Below are 23514 nucleotides of genomic sequence, written 5' to 3' on the forward strand. Positions count from 1 at the left end.
GGGCTTTGTGGATGGAAGAGGCTTATTGTACTGCAGCTGAGAACAGCCAGCACTCTAGTGCAAGGGGTAAGAAGAACTATGATCATCACACACAGAACACAGTCACTCTCCAACCTGGTGAGACAGTGTCCTAGTCTGTAACATGAGTGAGAGGGGAGGACCTGGAAAATTGAGACCTTACTGGGAGCAAACTGTGTATGTCGTCAAACAACAAGTGAGTGACAGTCCCATTTACAAAATGTGTTCAGAGACGTAATGTGTTTACTTCATAGAAATCTCCTACACCTCGTGCAAGACCTACCTGTTGACCACTGGGGGACCACTTCCACGTAGAGGGAACCAAAAGAAAAGAAGTCATCGTGTTGGGAGACGTGACTGGATGGAGACGCCTGAAAGCAGTGACTGTGAAAACTCTGAAACAGCCAGAGTACAGTACTGTCTTAGAGTATCACCACAAGCTCAGCATCAAACAGTGAATCTGAGAGCAACATATCAGCCGCAGAGGAATCCAGAGAGAGCCCAGAAAACAAATACACATATTATATGTCAGAGCAACCCAGAGTCACCTCACCTGTAAGGGAAACTGAACAAGAACAGATTTCCTCTGTTCATTATGTCTCCTGTTTTACAGGATTGTAATCTGTGGTCACGCCCACTACAGCAAGGCCTGTAACATGAACAAATAAATACCACCAACAAGTGTCCCTAGAGGACTGGCGAGACTTTTAAGGCAAGTGATTACTTGCCAGGTTACCACATAGAATACCTAAGCTATTAACTAGCATCAATAAGTTAGTCACTAATATTCCTTGGCAGTTGATTAGCATCCCCTGGGCTAGTTACTGTCTAGTAACTAGTAACTATTTAACACCAATTCATATTATTTGTTAGATTCACTTTTCTTCTTACTTTAGTCAAAAGTCTTTTGACCTAAATATGTTCAAAGTTGCATCATCTTGACATTTACACCAGTGTTGTACAACTCTGAGTGCATTCTGCAACTGATGGGAGGGAAAGGACTCCTTAGCACGACCATTAGAAAAGCCCACACAGCGCACAAGTAGTTTGGTGTTTAAGTGGCTCAGAGGATCAAGGACAGGAGCAGTGACAAAAGTTATCCTCTCATCGCGGTGAATGTTGTGCGCCTTATACAACAGGACAGCGTGAGAGAGCTGGACCATTTTTTGTGCCTAGGTATTTTGTGCAGGTGAAGCAATGAAAAACTCACATTTCTTAGTATGACAGGACAGGATGATCCCACTGAGGCACCTAAGAGAAGAAATCCAGACCCTTTAACGTTCAAGGAAATTGTGACGCATTAGTACAAACAAATGATCATTAATAAATCAATATCAATGACATAAACACACAGGAGATGCAGGATGAGTTATCCAGATTCATTTAATAATTAACCAACAAATTTAGATTGTCCAATTAATGTTGCTACTAATTCCCTGATTGATAAATTTCTTTACATTTGCCCATGTTTTGTTAAGTTGATTCAGAAATAATTAATTGATCAAATTAAACTCCAATTCCTGCGAGCTTTGGCAAAGCTGAGCATGTTCGGTCTGTTGTGTATACAGTTGTGGCTCTAAATACAGGCTGAAGTGGCAAAGTGCGCAAACGCAAACTTTGTACCACTGACAAAGCATTAGACCACAACTGTATTCATAACTCAGGTTGATAGTAGCAACAGTTTTTAACGCAGCACAAGCTCTCTAAGAAGACGAACTCCTCAAAAACTTGAGAAGAAACCTCGGGAAAGGCAATTCAGAGAGAGATCCCCTTTCCACGGATTGCTGGGGGTGGGTGGGGTATTTTCCATGTTGGAAAATACAATGGGAGCAAGACTAAAGACTGAATGGAAGTTCCACTGTGATCTCATGGCCCACTTGCTCTTGTGCTTCCAGAGGGGCGGGCCTTGTAAAAAAGATAGAAATGAAGAACATGGACAGCAATGTGCCATAGCTTTTCAATGTGACCAAATACTTCTCTGTTAGAGCTTCTGCTCTGTAAACCTGTTTTGCTTGGCATCAATAAGTCATTTGAGCCAGGGATGATTCTGAACTTCCTCTAGGGTGAGGCGGTCTTCATGGTTCTGACAGTAACAACCCAACAGGAAACACTTGCAATCTGTTCAGAGATACAAAAGAGCGGTTCGAGTTTATCACGTTGGTGTTTATATAAGTCTGCGTGTGCATTAGCGATACAGATAAAGACAGATAACACAGAAAACAGAATTTTCAAGCCTTGTAATGCAACAGGTTAAAGAATAAACATTCAGCTTACTCTCTGAAATGTCAGTGTGCATCTCAGATGTGTTGTTGTCGTGAGGGATGAAGTGACGTAACATCCTATCCATCACCGCACCCAGCTGCAAAACTGTGATGCAATCTGCTGTGGTGGCATTAAAGTCCTGCCAGTTTACAGCGGCTGATTTGGTCCCTAACATCCAGAGAGTAATTGTTCATGGTTGTCTATAGCCCTGTTCTTTAAGTTATCTAAAATGAAAGAACAGGGCTATAGAGTCGGCCTTAAAATGGAAACATTACATATATAAATACTAACTTACACCATGGAGCCCTGCTCTCAGAAACGGTCCTAGATTTAACACTGTCTGTGAAACTGGATTTAATAAAAAATTGTTTAAATTGAAAGGTTTTAGAACATGTTTAGCACCATCCTGTGCCTGTTCAGAGCAGGATGTCATTAGGTTGGATGCACTTACATTAGTTTATGCTAATTTCCTAGTTTATAACTAGTGACAGAACAGTTAATTTGCTGGAAAACAAGGTGACTAAAACTAAAAGTCAGTTTGAGGGGGTCCTGTTTGTATGGGCCCTTCAGTTTGATGAGCCAGAATATAAAGAAACTCAAAAAGAGATGAGAAACAAAGTAACTGACCTCTATCAGTCTGTCTGTCATCTAGTATCATCTGTCAATCTGTCGTCTATCATAGAAGGTTACAAAGCCATGTCTAAGGCTTTTAGGATTCCACTGAATGATGGGTGAGAGCCATTATTCATAAATGAAAAAACACCTGTGAGGCTTCTCAGGATGACTCAAATACTTTTTTGTACCCAAAGCTAATACTGGGATGTCTGGTATGCACTGCTGCAGTTCACTTTCTTGGCTGTGGGAAGTTGCTCCCATCAAGTTTGTCTCACTAAAACTTCATTTTTTGCTGTCTGTAAAGAGCACACACTTCCATTTATGGACAGAGAGCTTTGAGTCAGTAGTTTTAGTCTCGGCAGTGTTACCCTCAGGCAGTAAGAAGATTACTTATTTTGTCCGCTTCTTTTTCAGGCATCTATTACGTTTTTGGGAATAGCAACAGTGCAAGTAATATAAATAATTATATGTTACTAACCTGAGCCTTTACTGTGATTTAAGCTCAATTTAAGACTGTCTTTGGGGGTTGCCTTATTTGGCTCCAGGAAGTCTATCCAAAATTGGTGAGCTGGATAAGGGCATTTGGAGTATCAGAATCAGCTGATATACCAGTTTCATGATAGCGGTGCCTACCTACCTTACCTATGCAGCACAAGCTTCCATTGTTTAGCCAGTTTAAAAGAGACAACTTTGTGACATAGTAAAGTCTAACCAAAGATGTGGCCATGAAACAGAAATGGAACTATTATGATGAATTTAAATGTTGGAAGTGTAAGCCATTACCTATACATAAGCACCTGTGTCATTAATGCAGGTCAGTGTGAGTCGGGGTGAAAGATAAGTGTATCGCAAAGCCAAACATTAGACCATCTTGTCAGTGATGAGAGACATGCCAAGTACAAACAGACTCAGCTTAGATGAGAATGTTTTCTGCTGCTAAGCCATCTGAAAGAAATACTATATAAGGGCTCTATGGTATTTTCTGAGGGTAGAAGGAAGCCTTCTGTCACCCGGAAATTTCAGGACACACAAACACACACTAATCCCCTATAGTCAGCCACCCATTGCATTCCATAGAGCTCTTTTGTCTCCTATTAGGGGCTAAAGTGTTGCAGCTCGGCCTGTCTGTAGTTCAAGAAGGTGACAGGCGCTTAGTAGGATGGTGAGATGCACTAATGAATGGCACTGCCCTAGCAAGATTGGTCTCCTTCCTTACAATAAGGCTTATAGTAGCAAAAAATGGTCAGATGGTGCGTTCCATGTGAAAGCAGAAGTCGGAATTTCCTGAATTTTTCAGTGTCCCCTCAAGTCAGATTTCCAGCTCTGAACATCGCATCAACCAACAGCCTTAATCAGCCCAACTTAACCATCCAACATGGAACCACTGTATATAAACATTAGTAAAACTGTAAAACCTGTGATCTGTGCTGCTACAGCTGTTTATTTATGACTCGCTACATAAGCCATATGCACAGCACCGGGCAGGTTCTGTCTGCGAATGTGCTGCGGTGCTTTTAACACAAACATTGCGCTGTGTTGTTACTGATGCATTAATAGCTCTGCCTTGCTAAGATAGAAGAAAACTTTTTTTGTGGTTTCGCATTGTTTTGCAACGCCTTCATGAAGAAATCTGGATGGAAGCATATGCTCTCCTAAAAACTGAACACACCTTTCAGCATTGATTTGGTTTCCTCTGTAGTCTGGAGGATGCATCATCCAAAAAGAATTTAAAATATTTATTTGTCCAACCACAGAACATGCTTTATACTTTCCCTCGGTCCCTGGTTTAATGAGCTTTGGTCCGCAGAAGGTAGACAGCAGCGTTTCTAGATCATATTCACATATGGCTTCTTTGTAACCTGCAGAGTTGAGGGCACTGTGAACTGCATTCACTAACAATGATTTTTCAAAATGTTACTGGACCTCTACAGTGACTAGAATCATGCCTGTTTTACTGCAAAGAGACTTACAGATGTCATGTCTTCTGATGTTTCAGAAACATTAGTGTGTTCAAGCTGTTTGTGACAGTCATGGTTCTGCCCATTAAAAACCCAATGCAAAAGATTTGACCTCTGTTACCCCTGTACCCCCCTTCCTGTGTATCTCTCTCTGTTCCTCAGTGTTACATGTTCCACATGTATGTGGGAGTGCGAGCAGGTGGAGGAATTGGTGACCAGATCGAGGATCCAGCTGGTGATGAGTACGAAATCTACCGGATCATCTTTGACATCACTTTCTTCTTCTTTGTCATTGTAATCCTCCTGGCTATCATCCAGGGTGAGGCATCCTACACATACATGCACACAAACAGTTTAATGGAAACACAAGCAGTTAATTAGGCAACTATTAGCCAAATGAATACATTCTAATATTGTAAAGTAGAGTAAACACCACAGGAAGTGGTGATTCAAATGTATAATTATTTTGAGAGCAATCATTTCTGGTTCTGTTTGGTTTCCAATATTTTGGTTGTTCTGTTTATTTCAAATTGACTAGACTAAATAATCGCGACGTCTCTCCAAAGTGGAGTACACTTGAACACCACCTTAAACAGTTTCCTGCTTGTAAATTCAGATAAAACTGAGCTTATTGTACTTGGCCTTAACAACTTCAATGAAACATAGTGCCTAACCAGATACGAACTCTGGGGAAAGGATATGTGCATACTAAACAAAATATAGGACTGCTTTCTTTGCACAACATCTCTAAAACTAGAAATATTCTGTCACAGAGTGACGCTGAAAACCTATTTCGTGCATTTATTACTTCTAGGCTGGACTATTCATTATTGTCAGGATGTCCTAAAAACTCACTGAAAAGCCTTCAGCTAATCCACAATGCTGCAGCAAGAGTCCTGACAGGAACTAGATATATTGTATTTCTCCCATACTAACGTCTCTTCATTGGCTCCCTGTTAAGTTCAGAACTGAATTTAAAATCCTCCTCTTCCCATAAAAAAACGTAAACATTACTTATTATTAAACTCTGCCTATCTTCCACAGTGTGCCTTTTATCTACAATAATACAAAAAAACAAGCGCAAACCCCAACAATCATATGACCCTCCTACGAGGAACCACTCTGGGAAGGAAAAACTCCCTTTTAACAGAAGGACACCTCCAGGAGAACCAGGCTCAGGGAGGGCGGCCATCTGCCACGATTGGGCTGGGGGAAGGAAGGCAGGACAAAGACGTGCTTTGAAAGAGAGCCAGAGATTAAAAGTAACTAATAATTAAATGCAGAGCGGTGTACAAACACAAAGTGAGAGAAAAAGGTCACTAAAGAAGAAACAGTGCAACACGGTAACTAAGGGAGGTTCAGGGTCACCTGGTCCAGCACTAACTATATGCTTTATCAAACAGGAAAGTTTGAAGCCTAATCTTAAAAGTAGAGATAGTGTCTGTCTCCTGAATCCAAACTGGAAGCTGGTTCCACAGAAGAGGGTGTACTGTACTGTAAACTCTCAATCAGAACACCTAAGATGGGTTTAGATGGGTCTTCTTGCATGAAAGTGAACTAAAATATACCACCAAGGCAACGGACCAGTGGCGGAAGAAGAAGCAGCACATTAGTTGTGCTGCCTTCCATGGAGTGGCCGAGCCAGTCTGCAGAGCTCAGTCCAATAGAAAATTGATTGATTGATTGAATCTTTATTTTGAACATGTTGAAAAAGTACAACAAAATAGAATTAAAAGAGACAAATGAACAAAGCAAAACAAAAGGAAAACGAGCAACCACAACTCCAAATAACGTTCATGTTCAAAAAGGAGCAGGAAGAAGCATATGCTTATTTAATCCCACCCCTTTTCCACTATCTAGTATCAATAGACTACAGAAATCTGTGGAGGCTTTGAATTCCCAAGAAGGAGCCAAGTAATCTGAAGAATTTCTGTAAAGAGGGATGGGCCAAAATCACTCGTAAGATGTGCAAACCTGGTGATCACCTAAAAGAAATGCCTTAACACTGTGTGTGCCAACAAGGGTTTCTTCACCAAGTGCAAAGTCATATTTTGGTTGGGGATTAAACATCTGTTTCACTCAGTGATATGCAAACCAATCCATAACTTCAATGAAATTTTAGATTTTAGGTTGATATTCTTTCTCTCTCCATTAAAATGTAACTACCATAAAAATTAGAAACTGTTCATTTCTTTTCCAGTGAGAAACGTTAGTGGTAGTAGAAACTGAGTAGGGACCAAATAATTATTTCCCTCTGCCACACATATTGACAATGATGATAACTAAGCTTGTCAAAAACAAAAGTTTGGGGCCTAATCGTAAAAGTAGGGTGTCTGTCTCAGGAACCCAGACTGGAAGCTGGTTTCATTGGAGAAGAGTTGGTTAGAGCTGAGGGCTCTACCTCCCATTCTACTTTTGGAAACAAACCAAGCGTTGGCTTACATTCTGACACTACAGTGCTCAGTTGGATTAATATGATATTATGAGGCTTTTAAAATATGATGGGTCCTGGAACATTCAGGATTTTGCATCTGTGTAGGCTTTGTCTTTAGTATTTATATCCTTCCCTATAGGGACATACACACTTTGGACGTAATATAGAGAATGTAACTGAATAGCAAAAAAGACTCCTTTAGAAGTATTATAGTAGATATAGTAGATAGCCTGTGGTTTTCATATCTATTGTTGTATTCAGTGTAATAATGTGGACCAGCATGTTTAAGCTCCACCCTCTCTGAAATCCTAGGGTTAATCATTGATGCTTTTGGAGAGCTGAGGGATCAGCAGGAACAAGTGAAAGAAGACATGGAGGTGAAAACACACACAACAGTTCAATGCAGTTTTTTTTAAATTCAGGCATATGAACATGTAAAAATATAGATTTTGTGGTTCTTTTGTTTTGTATAGCTGTACCTCCAACAGAGGCATAGATGAAGATTGCCAATAGGTTACAATAAATGACAACCACCTAACTATCACGTGTTTCTCTTGCAGACCAAATGTTTTATCTGTGGAATAGGTAATGACTACTTTGACACCGTGCCACACGGCTTTGAAACGCACACTCTACAGGAGCACAACTTAGCCAACTACCTGTAAGTACGTCTGGAGAGTGTCTGTATTTCTGTGTGTGTTATTGTACCTTTTAACACCTACATCATCATAGATCATCACACCTACATAGTACACAGTCTTTCAGGTCAGTTAATGAAAGATAGGTACCCAATCTTGGTGTACTTGGGGCTTGGTCCCCAATCTCAGGTGGGCGATGATATCTATGATATTTGTCCTGGCTTGTTTTGTACCACAGCATTTGTGTTACACTGAGGTGTGTTTCCACATTATTATCCCCAGTGTTTGGACACTTATTATCCAGTTACATACATTTCAGTGTGGTATTACTCAACTGTAACCACAGTTGCTACCATGATACTACTTGGATATTAAGTGCTTGTTACTTTGGTAATTGAGTCCTAATGACTTAGAAATGACCACGTTACGTTCTTGTCTTTGCCTTGTTACCCAGCCAGCAAGTGCCACTGTAACATCTGGCACTGATGCTGTGTGACTAATATATGCAATGATAATACTGTTTGTGTTTTCTAACAACTGTGTGTGTGTGTGTGTGTGTGTGTGTGTGTGTGTGTGTGTGTGTGTGTGTGTGTGTGTCTGTCTGTGTGTGTGTGTGCTTCAGATTCTTTCTGATGTATCTCATCAACAAAGACGAAACAGAGCACACAGGCCAGGTAAACACCTTTCCAATCTCTCTGCCAGTAAATATACAAGACTGTCATCCTGTTACATGGTCAGTACAGTTTAGCTTCAAACTCTCTCTAAGTGTTTCTAACAGTTTATTAATGGCTGCTAACTAGAGCTGGGCGATATAAGATTTTTTTCACATCACGATATGTTTTTTTCATTTCAGGCGATAACGATATCTATCACGATATCAGCCAAATAACTATATTTGTAAGATTTAAATGTGCTGTTGCTCACAAGTAAAATGTGAAATAATCAGCAGCTTGTTATTATTTAAATATTTATTTCCCATAATAAGTTCAACAGGGTAGATGTACTTAAGGAACATGAGACTTTTTCAGATAAATAAAGGCAAATATTGCAAACTACACAAAAGGCAGCCGCTAAAGCGTTTAAGTTTCAAAATAGAACAAACGAAACAGACTAAATTGTCAATTTCACTTAGAAACAAAATATTAATTCTAAAAATAAATCTTAGTTTGTTTTACAGAATAACAGACAAAACTGACTAACTTTTGTCAATATCAAATAAACTGAGAACTAAAAGGAAATTCTCAATCTCTCCTTGTTGTATAGCTGAGCTTTTCAAACAGTTTTAACAGTTACTTTAGTCTGACAAAAGCCGAATGACGAATTAGCGCTTCCAGTCAGAGACTGAGGCTACGTCCACACGTACACGGGTATTTTTGAAAACGGAGATTTTCCGTTTTCGTTTTAAAAATAATCCCGTCCACACATAAAGGCAGAAATGAAGGAAAACGCTGATATGAACATGCCAAAGCAGCAGGTGGCGCTAGATTCCTAACCGTGCAGAAATGTTGGCCAATCAGAAGTCTAGAAGCCTCGGTGGGAAAAAGTAAACAAAGCTGGGGCATAGAAGCAGAACCGAGTCGTATGTGTGGAGGGACAGTAACTGTGTATATGTAAGCATTTAAACACTGCAGAGAGTAGAATTAACAGTATTGTAGAAATTCATTTCACTGAAACAATAACGTGGCGCACAGTGTGACGTCAAAAAATGCGCACACCTTTGACGCTGCGTTTTCTCCGTTTTTCTAGTCCACACGTAAATGCAAAAACGGAGTTTTCAAAAATCTTCGTTTTCAGTGACCAAAAACGCCGTTTACGTGTGGACGAAAGGTGCAAATGCATAGAAAAATCTGCGTTTTCAAAAATACCCGGGTATGTGTGGACGTAGCGCATGCACCAGTTTATTGTATTTCCAGACTTGCTTTCGGCACAATTTACAGTGCACGCTACTCTGTTTTTTGTCAGACTTGAAATAGCCGAAATACCTTCACACTACGGAACTTCTGTGGCTCTTCCGTTCGACAATCTCTCCGGCGTTGGAACCATCATCTGTTTTCTCTTCGGTCACGCTCGGTTGATTTTTCTAGTCGGCACACTCATTTCCTCCATTACCCGGGCGGTACGGTGGCTGGCTGCTTCCCAAACAAATACACATGTGCGGCTTGGCACTTGTGCTGTACGTAACAAGTCACGTGACGTGACGCTGCGGCTGTGATTGGTTCGGCTCTGCGCTACTTAATTTGGATTGGCTGTTCTTTTTTTTTTTTTTCTTTTTTTTTAAGAGGACAAGAGCGGCAAGGTCTATCGCGATAGTTTAATTTTTCTATCGAGAAAAAGTTATATCGCGATACATATCGTTATCGTTCTATCGCCCAGCTCTACTGCTAACATTGTTAAAGCCTCAGTATGGAACATGGAAAATCACCTCTGGTCATATTTGTATGTTCGATCACATACAAAGGATAACATTTCCTGTAATGGTTAACTAATTCCTGAACAAGGGCCTCAAAACAAACTTGTTATCAGTTTTTATCTTAATTGTGATTAAAGCAGAATACTTTATAGAAGTTATTCGAAAATGTTTTTGTAGTAATGAGTTTTGTTAAAAGCTAAAAACTGGCCAGTCTCCCATTCAAGATCATTTTGTTGGATATATACTGATGATAATCATCATGGGTGCTATTTCTGGATCACGTTCTAGAAGTCCTGTTTTGACCACTTGCTCTGTGAACCCTGAGATTACACTGTGGACATTCACAGACAACTTTTACTTTCAAAATGGCCCGAAGTCCATGTAGCGTATCGTCACTGGGAATGGAGTGCTACAACAGGGCAGTTTCAGCAGTTTCCAGTCCAGGAATCCAAAGTTTAAACAACAACGTGTAAGGAGTGGTGAATGATGAAGGCTTGCCTTTTTCATACGCTGAAGGAGACCCAATAACGCGTTACTGCCCATCTCTGATGGTGGATCTCAAGGGAAGAAACATTTGGCGATGTCTGTTGGGTTCTAGACTTCAGGCAGTTACTGACCGAAATTACTGATGGATTTATGGACCTAAGTATAAAAATTGTTGTAATATCTAAATAAATAAAGCAGTATTTTGTTAAACTCCTGGAATTAAAGGTAAACGACAGTTTGGTCATGTGATTAAAAATCCACTGTGGGGTTGTAAGAGGCAAAATTGAAAAAACAAAAACATTCTGTCATTGGGCACTGGACCGGACTGTAAGTTCACTGTTGATCATGCTGTGTCCACACACTGTACCATGCCAGCACTGTGTGTGAAGGGACCCTTAATTATATGCTCATGGCTTACCACATTTATTTGTTCTAGAAGTTTATGGCTGCAGATATAGCTGCATGCTTGTTAGCTAAGAGGAATAATCAGCCAGAATGGAGCAATCAGATGGGTTTCCTGCAGTACTAGAATAGCACAACAAAGCATGAGGAGACAGAAAGGGGGGACGGGAGGTTGCAGTGCCTTATCTAGCTGGGGAGGATCTATGAAAGCTAGACAAGAAAAGTAGCTTCATAATAATACCATATACAAACTGAGGAGAACATATGAAGCTAAGAGTACCACAGAATAATATTCTATAGAAGTAGAAGAAGAGAAGGACTTTGGATATCACAGATGTTATGGCTCAGGGGTTCTTAGGTTGACCAGACTGTAACTAGCCTCAAACCAGGGTACAGTAGATAAACTTAGGGCTAGGTTACATTTTAACCACATTTCGTTTTGTACAACATTCCTTCAGTAAATCCTTTTTTTCTGTTTTACAGAACTTCTAATTCCATTAGTTACCATCATCTTGAAGGGTTCAGTTGAAACGCTAAACAACCATCACAGCCTATTTAGAGTTAAGATTAGGGGTACGGTTAGCATTAAGTTCATATTTACCAGGTTGTAAATTCAATTGGAATTTTCACCTATTTAATATATTCAGCTGAAGTCTAATAACAGAAATTCTGAAGGTAAGATGCATGTATGAGACCTAAGGTAATGTCTTGAGAACAGTAATGTTATGTTTAGCATGTAGCTAAAATGTAACCTAACCTCACCTTTAAGTGGGCTGTAAGTAAGTTGGTGGATGTTAAAAGGTTAATGAAATTTTTCGTATTTAATCTGTCTTTATAAAAACACATTTGGGGAAATATACAAAATATGTTTAAATTGACACCAGCTTACTCATCAGAATACAACAGATGTTGCTCGGTGGACCTAATAAGACAACAGGTTGAGTGTATGCTGCAGGTTCTGTTCAGCTATATGATGCAGAATAAATATATATTTTTTATTGTATAATTTCTGATACTGCTATACAACCAAGTTTAAAGATCAACACTTGTCGTGGCTTTGGTTAGAAATCAGCAGCCATGTGTTACAGTCTGTGGGCTACTATTTTCAGTTTCTTAGAAATTGTAATAGTTAATTACAATTAGTTAATAGTGATGTGCGGATCGATGCTGAAATATCGATTCCTCCGATACCAGTCATTTGTGTTTTAGAATCGATTCTCACATTAAAATATCGATATTGTCATGAAATCAATATCCTTAGTATCCTTATTTTCCTATTTTATTGTTTTATGTACTTTAATAATGAAGGCTTGTAGAGCAAGGCCACTTTTGACTCACAAACTAAGTGCTCAGCCAGACTAAAAAAACAGGAAGTTTTAGTGCACAGGCATATTAATAGATAAGACACAGAAAAGAGGAACTTTGCCATATAAGCAATGTTACCTCCACAAACAGCCGAGACATGGTTTGCGATATATGTGGCAAAAAAGTGAGGTGTTGTGGCAACACCACTAACCTTGTCAAACACCTCAGAGTAAATCATATCACAGAATATGACGAGCTTATGCTGAGGCGAACAGAAGAGGAGGAGAGGGACAGGTGCTTCTAGGGCGAGAAAGACGTCTCTCATGGAGTCCTTTAGTGCTGCAGGCAGGCAAGATGTTCAAACTTCAGTTTTTTTTATTTCTATGTGATGAATTCTGCATTATTAAGTGATAAGAACAAGTAATCTGATGTCCTGTCATGTCATTATGATGCTATCATTTGAGATACAATAAATAAAATAAGTATTTGTACAAAGTTTCGTATCGGATCAGGATCGTCGATACCACCCTGAGTTTTACTTGGTATTGGATCGGAAAGGAAATCAGTGGTATCGCACATCACTACTCATTAAGAAATTTTACCACAATTGTATTTGAAAAATAAGACAGTAGGCCCTGCTTTTCTGTCATTTAACCATCTCTGTTTGTAAAGGTTTGCTTAAGTTGGTTCTGAGGTCAAGCAAAAGACCTTAAGTGAGTTTAAGAGACGAATCACTTTTACCATTGTATATCTCAAAGAAAGAGGTAGAACAAATTAAAGCTTACTTAACTTTGTCTCAGAAGTAATTTAAGTTTTATATTTATTCAGTTATCTTTTATTTTCAGATAATAAAGAAGTAAACTGAGGTTTTGTTATATTTGTCTCACTCGATCTTAAAGGTGCAACAAGTAGCGTAATATTTCACTGGCTCTAACCTATAGATTTTGTTATCTGTCACCCTTTTATCTCTAAAACCCAAAACTGTCAGTAGTAGAGTGTGAGAAAGTTGAAAGGAATATCAGTTCAACTTGTATAAACTGTTTAACAGATTTAAGCTGCTGTTTGATGCAAAGTGTTTGATAATAAATCAGGCAGCTTAAAGTATGATGCAGTTTGTCAGAGAAGACAATGTCAGGAAGCCTATAAATGAAACTCTAGACTTTGCTGATGGAGACGCATTGGTAGGAACATGTTTGTTGTTAATGCTGTTGTGTTTAGGCTGGCACTAGAGGCCACTAAAGAGCCATGTTTACTGGTTTCACCTTTAAGTGAGTGCTGGTGCATGTGTAACTGATAACTGATGACTTTAACACTGATAACACAGTGGATGTCACAACTGCAATCAACCAGTGTAAGTGTCTTGAATTGTGTTCACTATACCATGCTGATGCGATGCCTCATTTTTATTTATTCCAATCCCTTTTCAGACTGAACCACGCCATTACCAAGTGGCATTTTGCTCATGTAAAAATAAATATTTTCCATATGTATCATGAAGGGGGAATGTTTAGTTTGCCACAAAGTCTACTTCATGTAGTAATTATGAGTAGGCTATTGCTACTTCTGAGAGACGAATGTGTAAAGAGGAAATTGATCTATAAGCAATGATAGATTTGCATGATTTTGAAAATAAAATTTTATTTATTAACTTGTTAATTGTAGAATGCTCTTAATTCAGCTGAATTTGTTAAATTTATTTCTAAAGATAATTTCTTTTCTGTGGTAACTTGTTACATAATATATACAGGCTGTAGGCACTTACATCCATCCATTTCCTTATCCAAAGATGAGTTTTAGTGGCAGCCTAAGCTGATCTTCTGGCCTCCTCCTGGGAGTGTCCTGAAAAAAAAAAAAAACACTCCGAGGAGAGGCACAGGGATGACCTCCTCATCAGATGCCTGAACCACTTCAGCCAGCTTCCTTCAATGTGAACTAGCAGCAACTCTGCTCTAAGCTCCCTTTAGATCAGCAGTCCCCAACCTTTTTTGTGCCACGGACCGGTTTATGCCTGACAATATTTTCATGGACCGGCCTTTAAGGTGTTGCGGATAAATACAACAAAATAAAACTAGTACCGGTACCGAAAAAAAGAAGATTTATTCATAACACACGTGAAAAGACCCAGGAAAACAGAGTTAACGATAAAAACGATAACAAAATAACGCTGAAAACCGATAAAAACCCTGAAAACCATACATTTCAAGGTTCAAGGTTCTTTATTTGTCACATGCATAGTTATACAAGTATAACACATAGTGAAATGTAGCCTGACATGCTCCTCGACATGTGCAAAAATGGGAGGGTAGAGGAAGAACATTATATATATATATATAGTATATACATTGGGTGAATGTGCAGTAAGAGCAGCAAGCAGGTGAATTCTGTACATTAATATGAATAGACATCTGACTATTTTACAGAATAGACAATATACACATATTTAAAATTAAAGGAATTGAAATGTACATTGTGCCTTGGTTTAGTGTCTGGAAGAGTCCTGTCTCAGTCAATTATAGATGATGTGAGAGGGCGGGTGTGTGTGTTTAGGGCCCGGATGGCTTGGGGATAGAAGCTCCTCTTGAGTCTCTCTGTCCTTGCCCGGAAGATGCGGAACCTTCTACCAGATTGCAGAAGTTGGAACAGTTTGTTGCCAGGATGGGACGGGTCCTTCAGTATCTGCGCTGCTCTAGTCCGGCATCTCCTGGTGTAGGTGTCCTGAAGCGGGGGGAGAGCAATCCTGCAGCAGCGTTCTGCTGTACGGATCACTCTCTGGAGAGCTTTTTGGTCCTTCACACAGCTGTTCCCAAACCACGATGCCATGTTCTGTGTGAGGATGCTCTCCACAGCGCCTGTATAGAAAAAAAAAACACTCTGAGGAGAGGCACAGGGATGACCTCCTCATCAGATGCCTGAACCACTTCAGCCAGCTTCCTTCAATGTGAACTAGCAGCAACTCTGCTCTAAGCTCCCTTTAGATGTTTGAGGTCTTCATCATTCCTTTCTTAAATGGATCCCAGCCACCTTAGAGAGGAAACTTATTTTGATTGCTTGTATCTGCAACACTATTCTTCAGAGCACTAGCTACAGAGCTTGCCCAAAGGTGTGGGTAAAGTGCTTTCTGGCTCAGCTCTCTCTTTACCGCAGTGGTCAATTGCAACACCAGGGCAACCAGTCTGCCAATCCTGCTCCTCCTCTACTTTTATGAGCAGAAATGGAGAAACTATGTACTATCCAAAGATCCAGCCTCTCCTGCAGCAAGTAGCACCCAGCCGCCCACTTGCATGGTCCTAAATATTACTAAAGGAATGAAAAAAGGTTTTACTTACCTTGCCATCCTACAGCAGTAGCTAAAATATGGGTTTGATTCTAAATGCATTGTTATAATCCACTGGTTTATGCAAGCATGGATTCAAGGCAAGCCAAAAAGGAGGCAAATGGTGGCTAAAGTTAGCAGTTGGCACCCCACTTCTTCTTTATCGTTATCCAGGGATAAAATTGAAAGTGAAGACTCCCACTAGGCAGCAATCTGCCACCTACTGGCAGCGAGCACTTTGTAAGCAGTTTCTATTCATGCTTATTACACAGAACCTACCACAGGTGTGTCTAGGACAGGGGTCAGCAACCTTTAACACCCAAAGAGCCATTTGTTTCCACGCAAAAGAAAACAGTGGGAGCTGCAAATACTTTGTGACATCTAAAATGAAGATAACACTGTATATATTGTTTTTTACCTTTATGCTTTGTGTGAACAACTAAGGTATGTTGCTTATGACATCCATGAAGTTCTACAGAGAAAATTACATTTTATTTATGTAATGAACAAAAACTGTTGTGAGCCGCCCCCCTCATATCGCCTTTGGGCTTTTGGAGCCTTGACCTGACTTTTAAAAAATAACTGGGAAAAAAAGCTCTATGCTGCTAAAAAATGAAAAATATATATTTGCAAAATTCTGCTTAAATATGCATTTTACCTGGTTAATGTGTGTGGCGGGGCGTGGTCTGCAGCGCCGCTGCAGGGGAGGCGGACGCACCTGAGCGGCACCTGCAATCACGCCTCGCCGCCTTAACGTCTGGTGGTATGTGTTGGGCTGTGAGCTGAAAAGCTACAGCCGGCTGTATGTGTCAGCAGCTGTGTGTGAAAAGTGGTCATTAAAGAGATGCTGAAAAGCGTGTTCATGCAAACATCGTCGGGTCTGCCGTGATATGTTTACAACGGGACTTCTGCTCCTGAACCTCTGCGCACAGCGTCTGCGAATCGGGGCTGTACGAAGTCAGTTTACGCAGGACTGTAAGCTGTCGTCTGTGAGGCGTGAGCGCTGTTTGTTTTAACATAGTTCACAATGGAGAACAGCTGCTGACATAATGTGGACCCGAAGGTCCATAATTGGCCTACGTGGGGTTGAAAGTCTCGATAAATGCACGCCGTTTCGGCGGGTATACCGGGTTCCACGAGTGTGACACTTATTTTGAGCGATGAAAAAATAATAGAATATAATTTTATTTTTAGATTTCAATATCACAATAATCTTCCAATTTAGAACTACAAGTTAAAAAAGAACTAATATAAATAAAATACACTTCAGCTAAACACTTCTAATTTATTTTCCCAAACCACGTGGAGCTGCACTGTAAGGACTAAAGAGCCGCAGGTTGCCGACCCCTGGTCTAGGAAATAATCACAAACTTTTTAGGTTTTCTTTAATAGTTTCTTAATATGCTATTAGAAGCAGACAGTTTTGCGTTTTGCAGCTCTGTTTTGTGCTTATTACACAGAAAATACCACAGATAATTGAGTGATAATAACTTACCACATTATTAAGTTCTTGTTTCCTTCTTGTTACCCTATCATTGTTACTATTACCACTTTATTACGGAGCTACCATGATATTACTTGTTTTTACATTGTTATTATTTTGGTAATTGCATAGTAATAACTCATAAATGGCCACATTATTTCCCTCTTGTTTCCCTCTTGTTAGCCTACTTTATTCCAGAGCTGTAATAGAAAGTGCTACCGGGCTCTGTAGGCAAACTGCAAGGATAGGTTTTAGATAAAATAGCACCAAATATAGTCATAATGACAGAGGTCAGAGTGACAGGTTTGTAGTCTCTAAGACTTTTTTTTTTGGTGCAGGAATGATGTTGTAGGCAACACAAAAGCCATAATAATGGAGGCTGTGGAGGCGATAGTATGTAGTATATAGATGTAGCCACTTCATGGTTGCCTGGCCCTTTAAAGGGCCATGGTGGATGCCTGGCTGATTCCTGGCTGATTGTCAGCAGATGCTTGATAGATGGATGCTCTCCGATGCATTCATTGGAGTATGAATGCATGTGAATGTTAGATACAAAGCACTTAGAAAAAAATGCTTGTGCAAATGGGTGTGAATGGATAATTGATGCATGTTGTGTAAAGTGCTTTGAGTGCTTAGATCAGGGGTGTCAAACTCCAGCCCTCGAAGGCCAGTATCCTGCTTGTTTTTGTGACATCCCTGCCCACCTGCTGCTGATTACCTGGATCAGGTGTGCTTTGCTAAGAAGAAGCTAACAGGGCAGGTTAGTTGGCAAACAAGCAGGACAGCGGCCCTCGAGGCCTGGGCCCTATTTCAGGAAGCCGGTTTAGAAAACTCAGAGTGAAAAACGATACTCAGGGTTGAGTAACCCCGAACTGTCCAACTCGGAATATTCGGTTTCAGAAAGGCTGATAACAATTAGTTCAATCAACGCGGAGTTGCGTCAACCCCAAGTTAAGCGCGCGCACGAGGATACATAAAGCCCTGATTAGTGGAGCACAGATTAAGCGAATTACCATGGAGAAGGAGGGAAAGAAGGCGCAGTCAATGTATTTTACAGCGCTTGAGGCCGAAATTCTGATGGCAGCATATGCTGATAACATGCAAATTTTGCAGAAAAAAAGTAACACAGCCTCAGCTGCAAAAGAAAGGGAGCATGCATGGCAAAACATAGCCGACAGAGTCAATGCGTGAGTGTTAATTTAAACATTGATCTAGGGATTTCCACCCATTTAACACGTTATTTTATTATATTTTATTTTGTATTTTATACCTTTTATTTTGTGATGTGATTTGAGCGCAGGTGCAACCCAACAGGCCCCAAACGTTCCTGGTAGCAAGTAAAAATGAAATATAAAAATATAGTCCAAACAGGTAAGGTGTAATTGTATTATGAGCCATAGTGCTTGGTCTGTTTGTCCCATGTAAATCAATTGCAGTTAGAGGCTACATTAATTTCCCCTCTGTAAGCACTTATTGAAATTATCTGAGCACGTTACAAGTACATATTTGCTTACTCTGTATGCTCAAATGTGACCCGTTATGGCCACTAGAAAAAAAGCGGAGGCCCGAAAAACAGGTGGGGGTCCTCCACCACCACCACTCACAGAGCCTGGCCACTTGGCTTCCACATTTGTGATAATGTTGGCAGCATCACATATGATCTTCACAGTGCAGAGAACACAAATTAGCATCCATTACTATAATGAAATAATTTGTTAGTTTGAAATGCTACAGGGAACTATGTACCTGTACATTAATGCTGTGGAAAGACTTCCTGTTCACATAGTCTCCTTCATTTACTGAAGGAGCAATGATTGGAATGTGAGTGCCATCTATACAGCCAATCACGCCTGGGAACCGTGAGAATAAATGTACAATTTAAGTAGTAGTTCAAGTATCACCACATCATGTATTAAGTTTTGTTCATCCTGCTACCTGCAATTTTGTGGCATCCCTCTTTGATAAATCTTGTGGGTCTATGACCGGGGAACACCACAAACGAGTACAGGAGACGTTTCAGTGCAACTGTAACATTCCTGACTGCCCGACAGACGGTAGCCTTGGGAACGTGCTCAGCATCACCAATATTATACAGAAAGCTCCCGTTTGCAAAAAACCGAAGTGCAATACAAATAATATGTACAGAACTGAGAGAATGTCCGCGATGTGTCACATGCGCAATATATGGCCTGAGGATGTTATTCAAATAACTTATTGATTGTGCTGAGAAACGGTAACGTTCGCACAGGAAATCATCAGGTAATGATAAAATGTCCATACGCGCTCTGATCACTCTCTCCCGGCGGAGAGCTCTGCGGAGTATTTGGGCTTCAAGATCTACTGGCTCTTCAAGGAAGGGACACGCCATGTCTGACACTTCCTACTGTCAGGTTTCCGACAAAGAGACGGGGACAGTCAGGGTTAGTTGTAGTAAACCTGCTAGGGGGCAGGTTAGCTTCACGGAGTGTGTCGTCATAGTGACTCACTGAGGCTTCATCTGAACTCGCTTTGTGAAACCGAAAACCCAGAGTTTTCGTTAACTCAGGGTATACTTACTCAGAGTTTGCACTAAACCGGCTTTCTGAAACAGGGCCCTGGAGTTCGACACCTGTGGCTTAGATAGAGTAGAAAAGCACTATACAAGAACCAGTCCATTAACCATTTACCACAGATCTTGGCTGTAATTCTTGAAATTTGCTCCCAAAAACCTTTGCAAGTGCTTGTGAGAAGTTGAGGTGGGCTACTCCACCACTGCTCTTACCTTTTGTGGGTCAGTCTTCAACTGCCCACTCTTGAGTATATATCCAAGAATGGACACAGTTTTTGCATGAAACTCACATTACTCTGCCTTTATGTAAATTGTAAATGGACTGATTCTTATAAAGCGCTTTTCTACTCTCCCTGAGTACTCAAAGTGCAGTTTACAATATGTCTCATTCACCCCATTCACACTCACTCATGCAAGCACTTCTAAACTCGAGTGCAATCTAACCAACATGCGCACACATTCACACTCCGATGAATGCTTCGGAGGCTTGATACTAGATACTAACTTGGTCATTGGGGGTTAGTATCTTGCCCAAGGATATTTGGCATGCAGACTGGGGAATCCAAGGATCGAACCAGGGGGAAGCCACAGGGGGCTGCGGTGAAATGCCCGCAGGCTCTGCCGGCAGCCAGCCATGCCAGAGCAGACCAAGCCCCGGGCCCAGAAGCCCGAGGTCCGAGGGCACCTCACCCCCCGGAAGCGGCCCGGCCGAGTGTTATGTGGGAATAGGCCTGAGATGTTGCCAGAGAGGTGAAATTTACGACCCAACCTGACACATAAATATAGACAAACAGACACACACAGACACAAACATGAATTCCCAGCCTCATGCACACATATAAATACTCGACATTTGCCCAACATGGAGACAGAAATGAACACTGTACACACACTCCCCAAACATACTCTATACTCCCAGGTCCAGATACCATCACCCCCAGAGGGGCAATCCGGCCATAGGCCCAGGAGATGTTTCCCTTTGCCGTGGGATGGAGACAAGCAGACCGTCCCTGGTCCTGCAGCAGCAGGGAGGTCCAGCATCTCAGACCCCAACCAGATAGACGACTCCTCCTCCTGGCCCCCCGCCCCCTTCATACCACAGACTCATATGTGATGTTGCTGCGTGCTGATCTAAATGGTAAATGGCCTGTATTTGTATATTTACTAGTTCCTAAGGACCCCAAAGCGCTTTACACAACCAGTCATCCACCCATCCACACACACATTCACACACTGGTGAAGGCTAGCTCCTAGCCACAGCTGCCCAGAGGCGAGGCTGCCGGACACTGGCGCCACCGGGCCCTCTGACCACAACTAGTAGGCAACGGGTGAAGTGTCCTGCCCAAGGACACAACGACCGAGACTGTCGAACCGGCAACCTTCCGATTACAAGGCGAACTCCCAACTCTTGAGCCACGATCGTGTTGGAAGTCAGATTGTTATTTACAGCTAAATTTTATTTTGGACACAGATCTTGCGTGTTTGGTGTCATGAGAATGCAGCCATTCGCTTGCCATATGAAAGTGACACATTCATATGTCCTTATATGGTCAGGACAGTCTTCAAATTGGAAGGACTGTGTGTGTGTGTGTGTGTGTGTGTGTGTGTGTGTGTGTGTGTGTGTGTGTGTGTGTGTGTGTGTGAGACAGAGAGAGAACAAAGTAAGATCTTCCTGTCATTTTTTCCACTTCGACAAAAGTGTTTCACACATGGGTTCAAAGCCACTGTGTTACTTTATATTACATTACTTTTCCTTTATTTGTTTTTTTTTTTACATTGCTGATGTTTTAAATAATTGGTTTTAAGGTGTATCCAGTCCTGTGTTTTATACTGCAGATATCTACAGTTTAATGCAACTTACCACCAGTCAGATATACCCATAATAGATGGTCGTGTACTTTTTGTCTTTTGACTACATTTTTTTTCTAGTAAATTGCTTAAAAAGTTATGGACAAATATCAGGTTATGTCAGTTTCAGTAGTTTCAACCTCTCAAAGAGAACAGAAAACTAATCTTTAGCCCATTTTCCAATTAGTACCTCCTCGGCACGGCTCGCCACGGTTTGCCATTTTTAAAAACGGGAAAATTGCTACAAAAAACCACACAGAGGTCTCCAGGTCTGACAAAAAGCCACAGACCGAGCAGCAGGTATATTCTTGCCTCGACGCCCACATTTATTGCTTTGTTCATGTGGGATGCTCACATATGTTGCTATGACAATGACCACGGACATAAGGTGGTTCTAAATTGTTATGTCGTGGCAAGCTGTGTCTAGTTGGTGTGAATAGGTACTAATGGAAAAGGGGCGTTTGTCCTTTCAAAAGTTAGTGTTATCTTCCTATAATTTGGTTGATTCTGTTCATCTGTATGTAGCATTTTCCAGATGAACCGAATCAACTTTTTGGGATGGATGACTGATCATGCATAAAGATATATTCCATTTAATTCTCAGTTTGTATCTTTTTTAGTTCATAAGGTCATTTTATTATCTGACAGTTTCTTGGTCAGATCCCTCACAACATCTTCTAGTTAACGCTAACTTGTAAAAGTACTCTTCTAAAAACCTCCCCTGCAGAAAGAAGCAAAGCTTTGGTCAAAGGCGGAGCTGGAGGATTCCGTCACTCACCCACTGAACTACAGAAGAAAACTCTACGCTGCATGAGTAGAGCTAAGTTTCCCATCAGGATATCACAGTAGATACTGAGACAAGAGTGGGTAGGTAAGAGCAATTCAATGTGTAATTCAATGTCTAATAGTTAGGGTTTTATAAATACAGTCATTTACTATTCCTTAAGTAACTAGTGAGAGGTTTCTCATTGTTTTTAAATGCAAATTTTTAAAGTAAAGTCAAGGAGACTGTCTTTGATTTCATTCATAACTTATTGGAAAGGATTTGCATGTGCAGAGTATTTTCATGTACTTTCTTTAAGATTAAGTACTTACCGTTTTAGTTGATTCTTCTATTTTAATGTGTGTTTTGTTGACTTGTTTATGTAAAAGTCACTCTTCAGCTGAAAGGTTAAAATGTTTCTCTTCTACAAGATTATCATCAGTTCTAAGAACACCAGCCAAAGAGATTTTCTGTGACGAAATGATGTTTCTGGCTTTAATTAGTACAGCCTGTATTAGTAATGTCATCTATTCTTTACAGGCTATGCTAATCTATGCCAGAATCACCAATGCGATGGATGGTGAGGCTATAATACTGTTCAAAGATTTCTCAGTGTTTGTCAGCTTTTGTGGAAATGCAGTGCTGTCTTGCGTATTTAATACTAAGGACAATCAAAATGTATCTAGAGAAGGTTTGCTCTAATTTTATAGTCAACATATACAAGGTGACTCGCAGTTTGTATGCGGCAAAAAGTGTCAAAATCTAAAAAGGATGCCAGGAATGCTTTGGAAGAGAGGGGTTGCTTTTTCATGTAATTTGGGTTGCGAAAAGCAAAAGGATTTAAACGTAAATGTATAGTAAATGTGAATACATACATTTAATATGTCACTTGTTCTTTTCACGTTCAACTGAGTATCGAAAATAAGTAAACAACTCTGTTTTCACAGTTTTTTAAAACTGTGTTATAGAAAAGATGAAATAAGAACTGATGTTACAAACCACCAACCCTCCACACTGTGTTTGCTCACGTA

General features: G+C 40.5%; 1 protein-coding gene and 1 long non-coding RNA gene across 3 annotated transcripts in view; one reads left to right on the forward strand and one right to left on the reverse strand.

The window, feature by feature from the left end:
* LOC146662905 (uncharacterized) overlaps positions 1 to 23514 on the reverse strand; it is a 413626-nt gene that overhangs the window by 336579 nt on the left and 53533 nt on the right. The window lies entirely within an intron of this gene.
* Positions 143 to 20986, forward strand: LOC146662909 (ryanodine receptor 2-like). Its single transcript, XM_085417314.1, has 6 exons — positions 143 to 214; positions 5016 to 5172; positions 7600 to 7664; positions 7848 to 7948; positions 8548 to 8599; positions 20792 to 20986. Exons 1-6 carry the CDS (start codon positions 143 to 145, stop codon positions 20984 to 20986), a joined length of 642 nt encoding a protein of 213 aa, XP_085273440.1.

Source organism: Rhamphochromis longiceps, linkage group LG8 (assembly GCF_057381845.1).
Source record: "Rhamphochromis longiceps isolate RC_006_pf linkage group LG8, R_longiceps_female_GT1.1, whole genome shotgun sequence".
Classification (NCBI taxonomy): Eukaryota; Metazoa; Chordata; class Actinopteri; order Cichliformes; family Cichlidae; genus Rhamphochromis; species Rhamphochromis longiceps.

What these genes read in the sequence shown, in the direction of transcription:
- LOC146662909 (XM_085417314.1), top strand. Translation starts at nt 143, where the DNA reads ATGAGTGAGAGGGGAGGACCTGGAAAATTGAGACCTTACTGGGAGCAA. An exon ending in AAGTGAAAGAAGACATGGAG is followed by an intron (nt 7,665 to 7,847) that starts GTGAAAACACAC and finishes TTTCTCTTGCAG; the next exon opens with ACCAAATGTTTTATCTGTGG. An exon ending in AAACAGAGCACACAGGCCAG is followed by an intron (nt 8,600 to 20,791) that starts GTAAACACCTTT and finishes CTATACTCCCAG; the next exon opens with GTCCAGATACCATCACCCCC.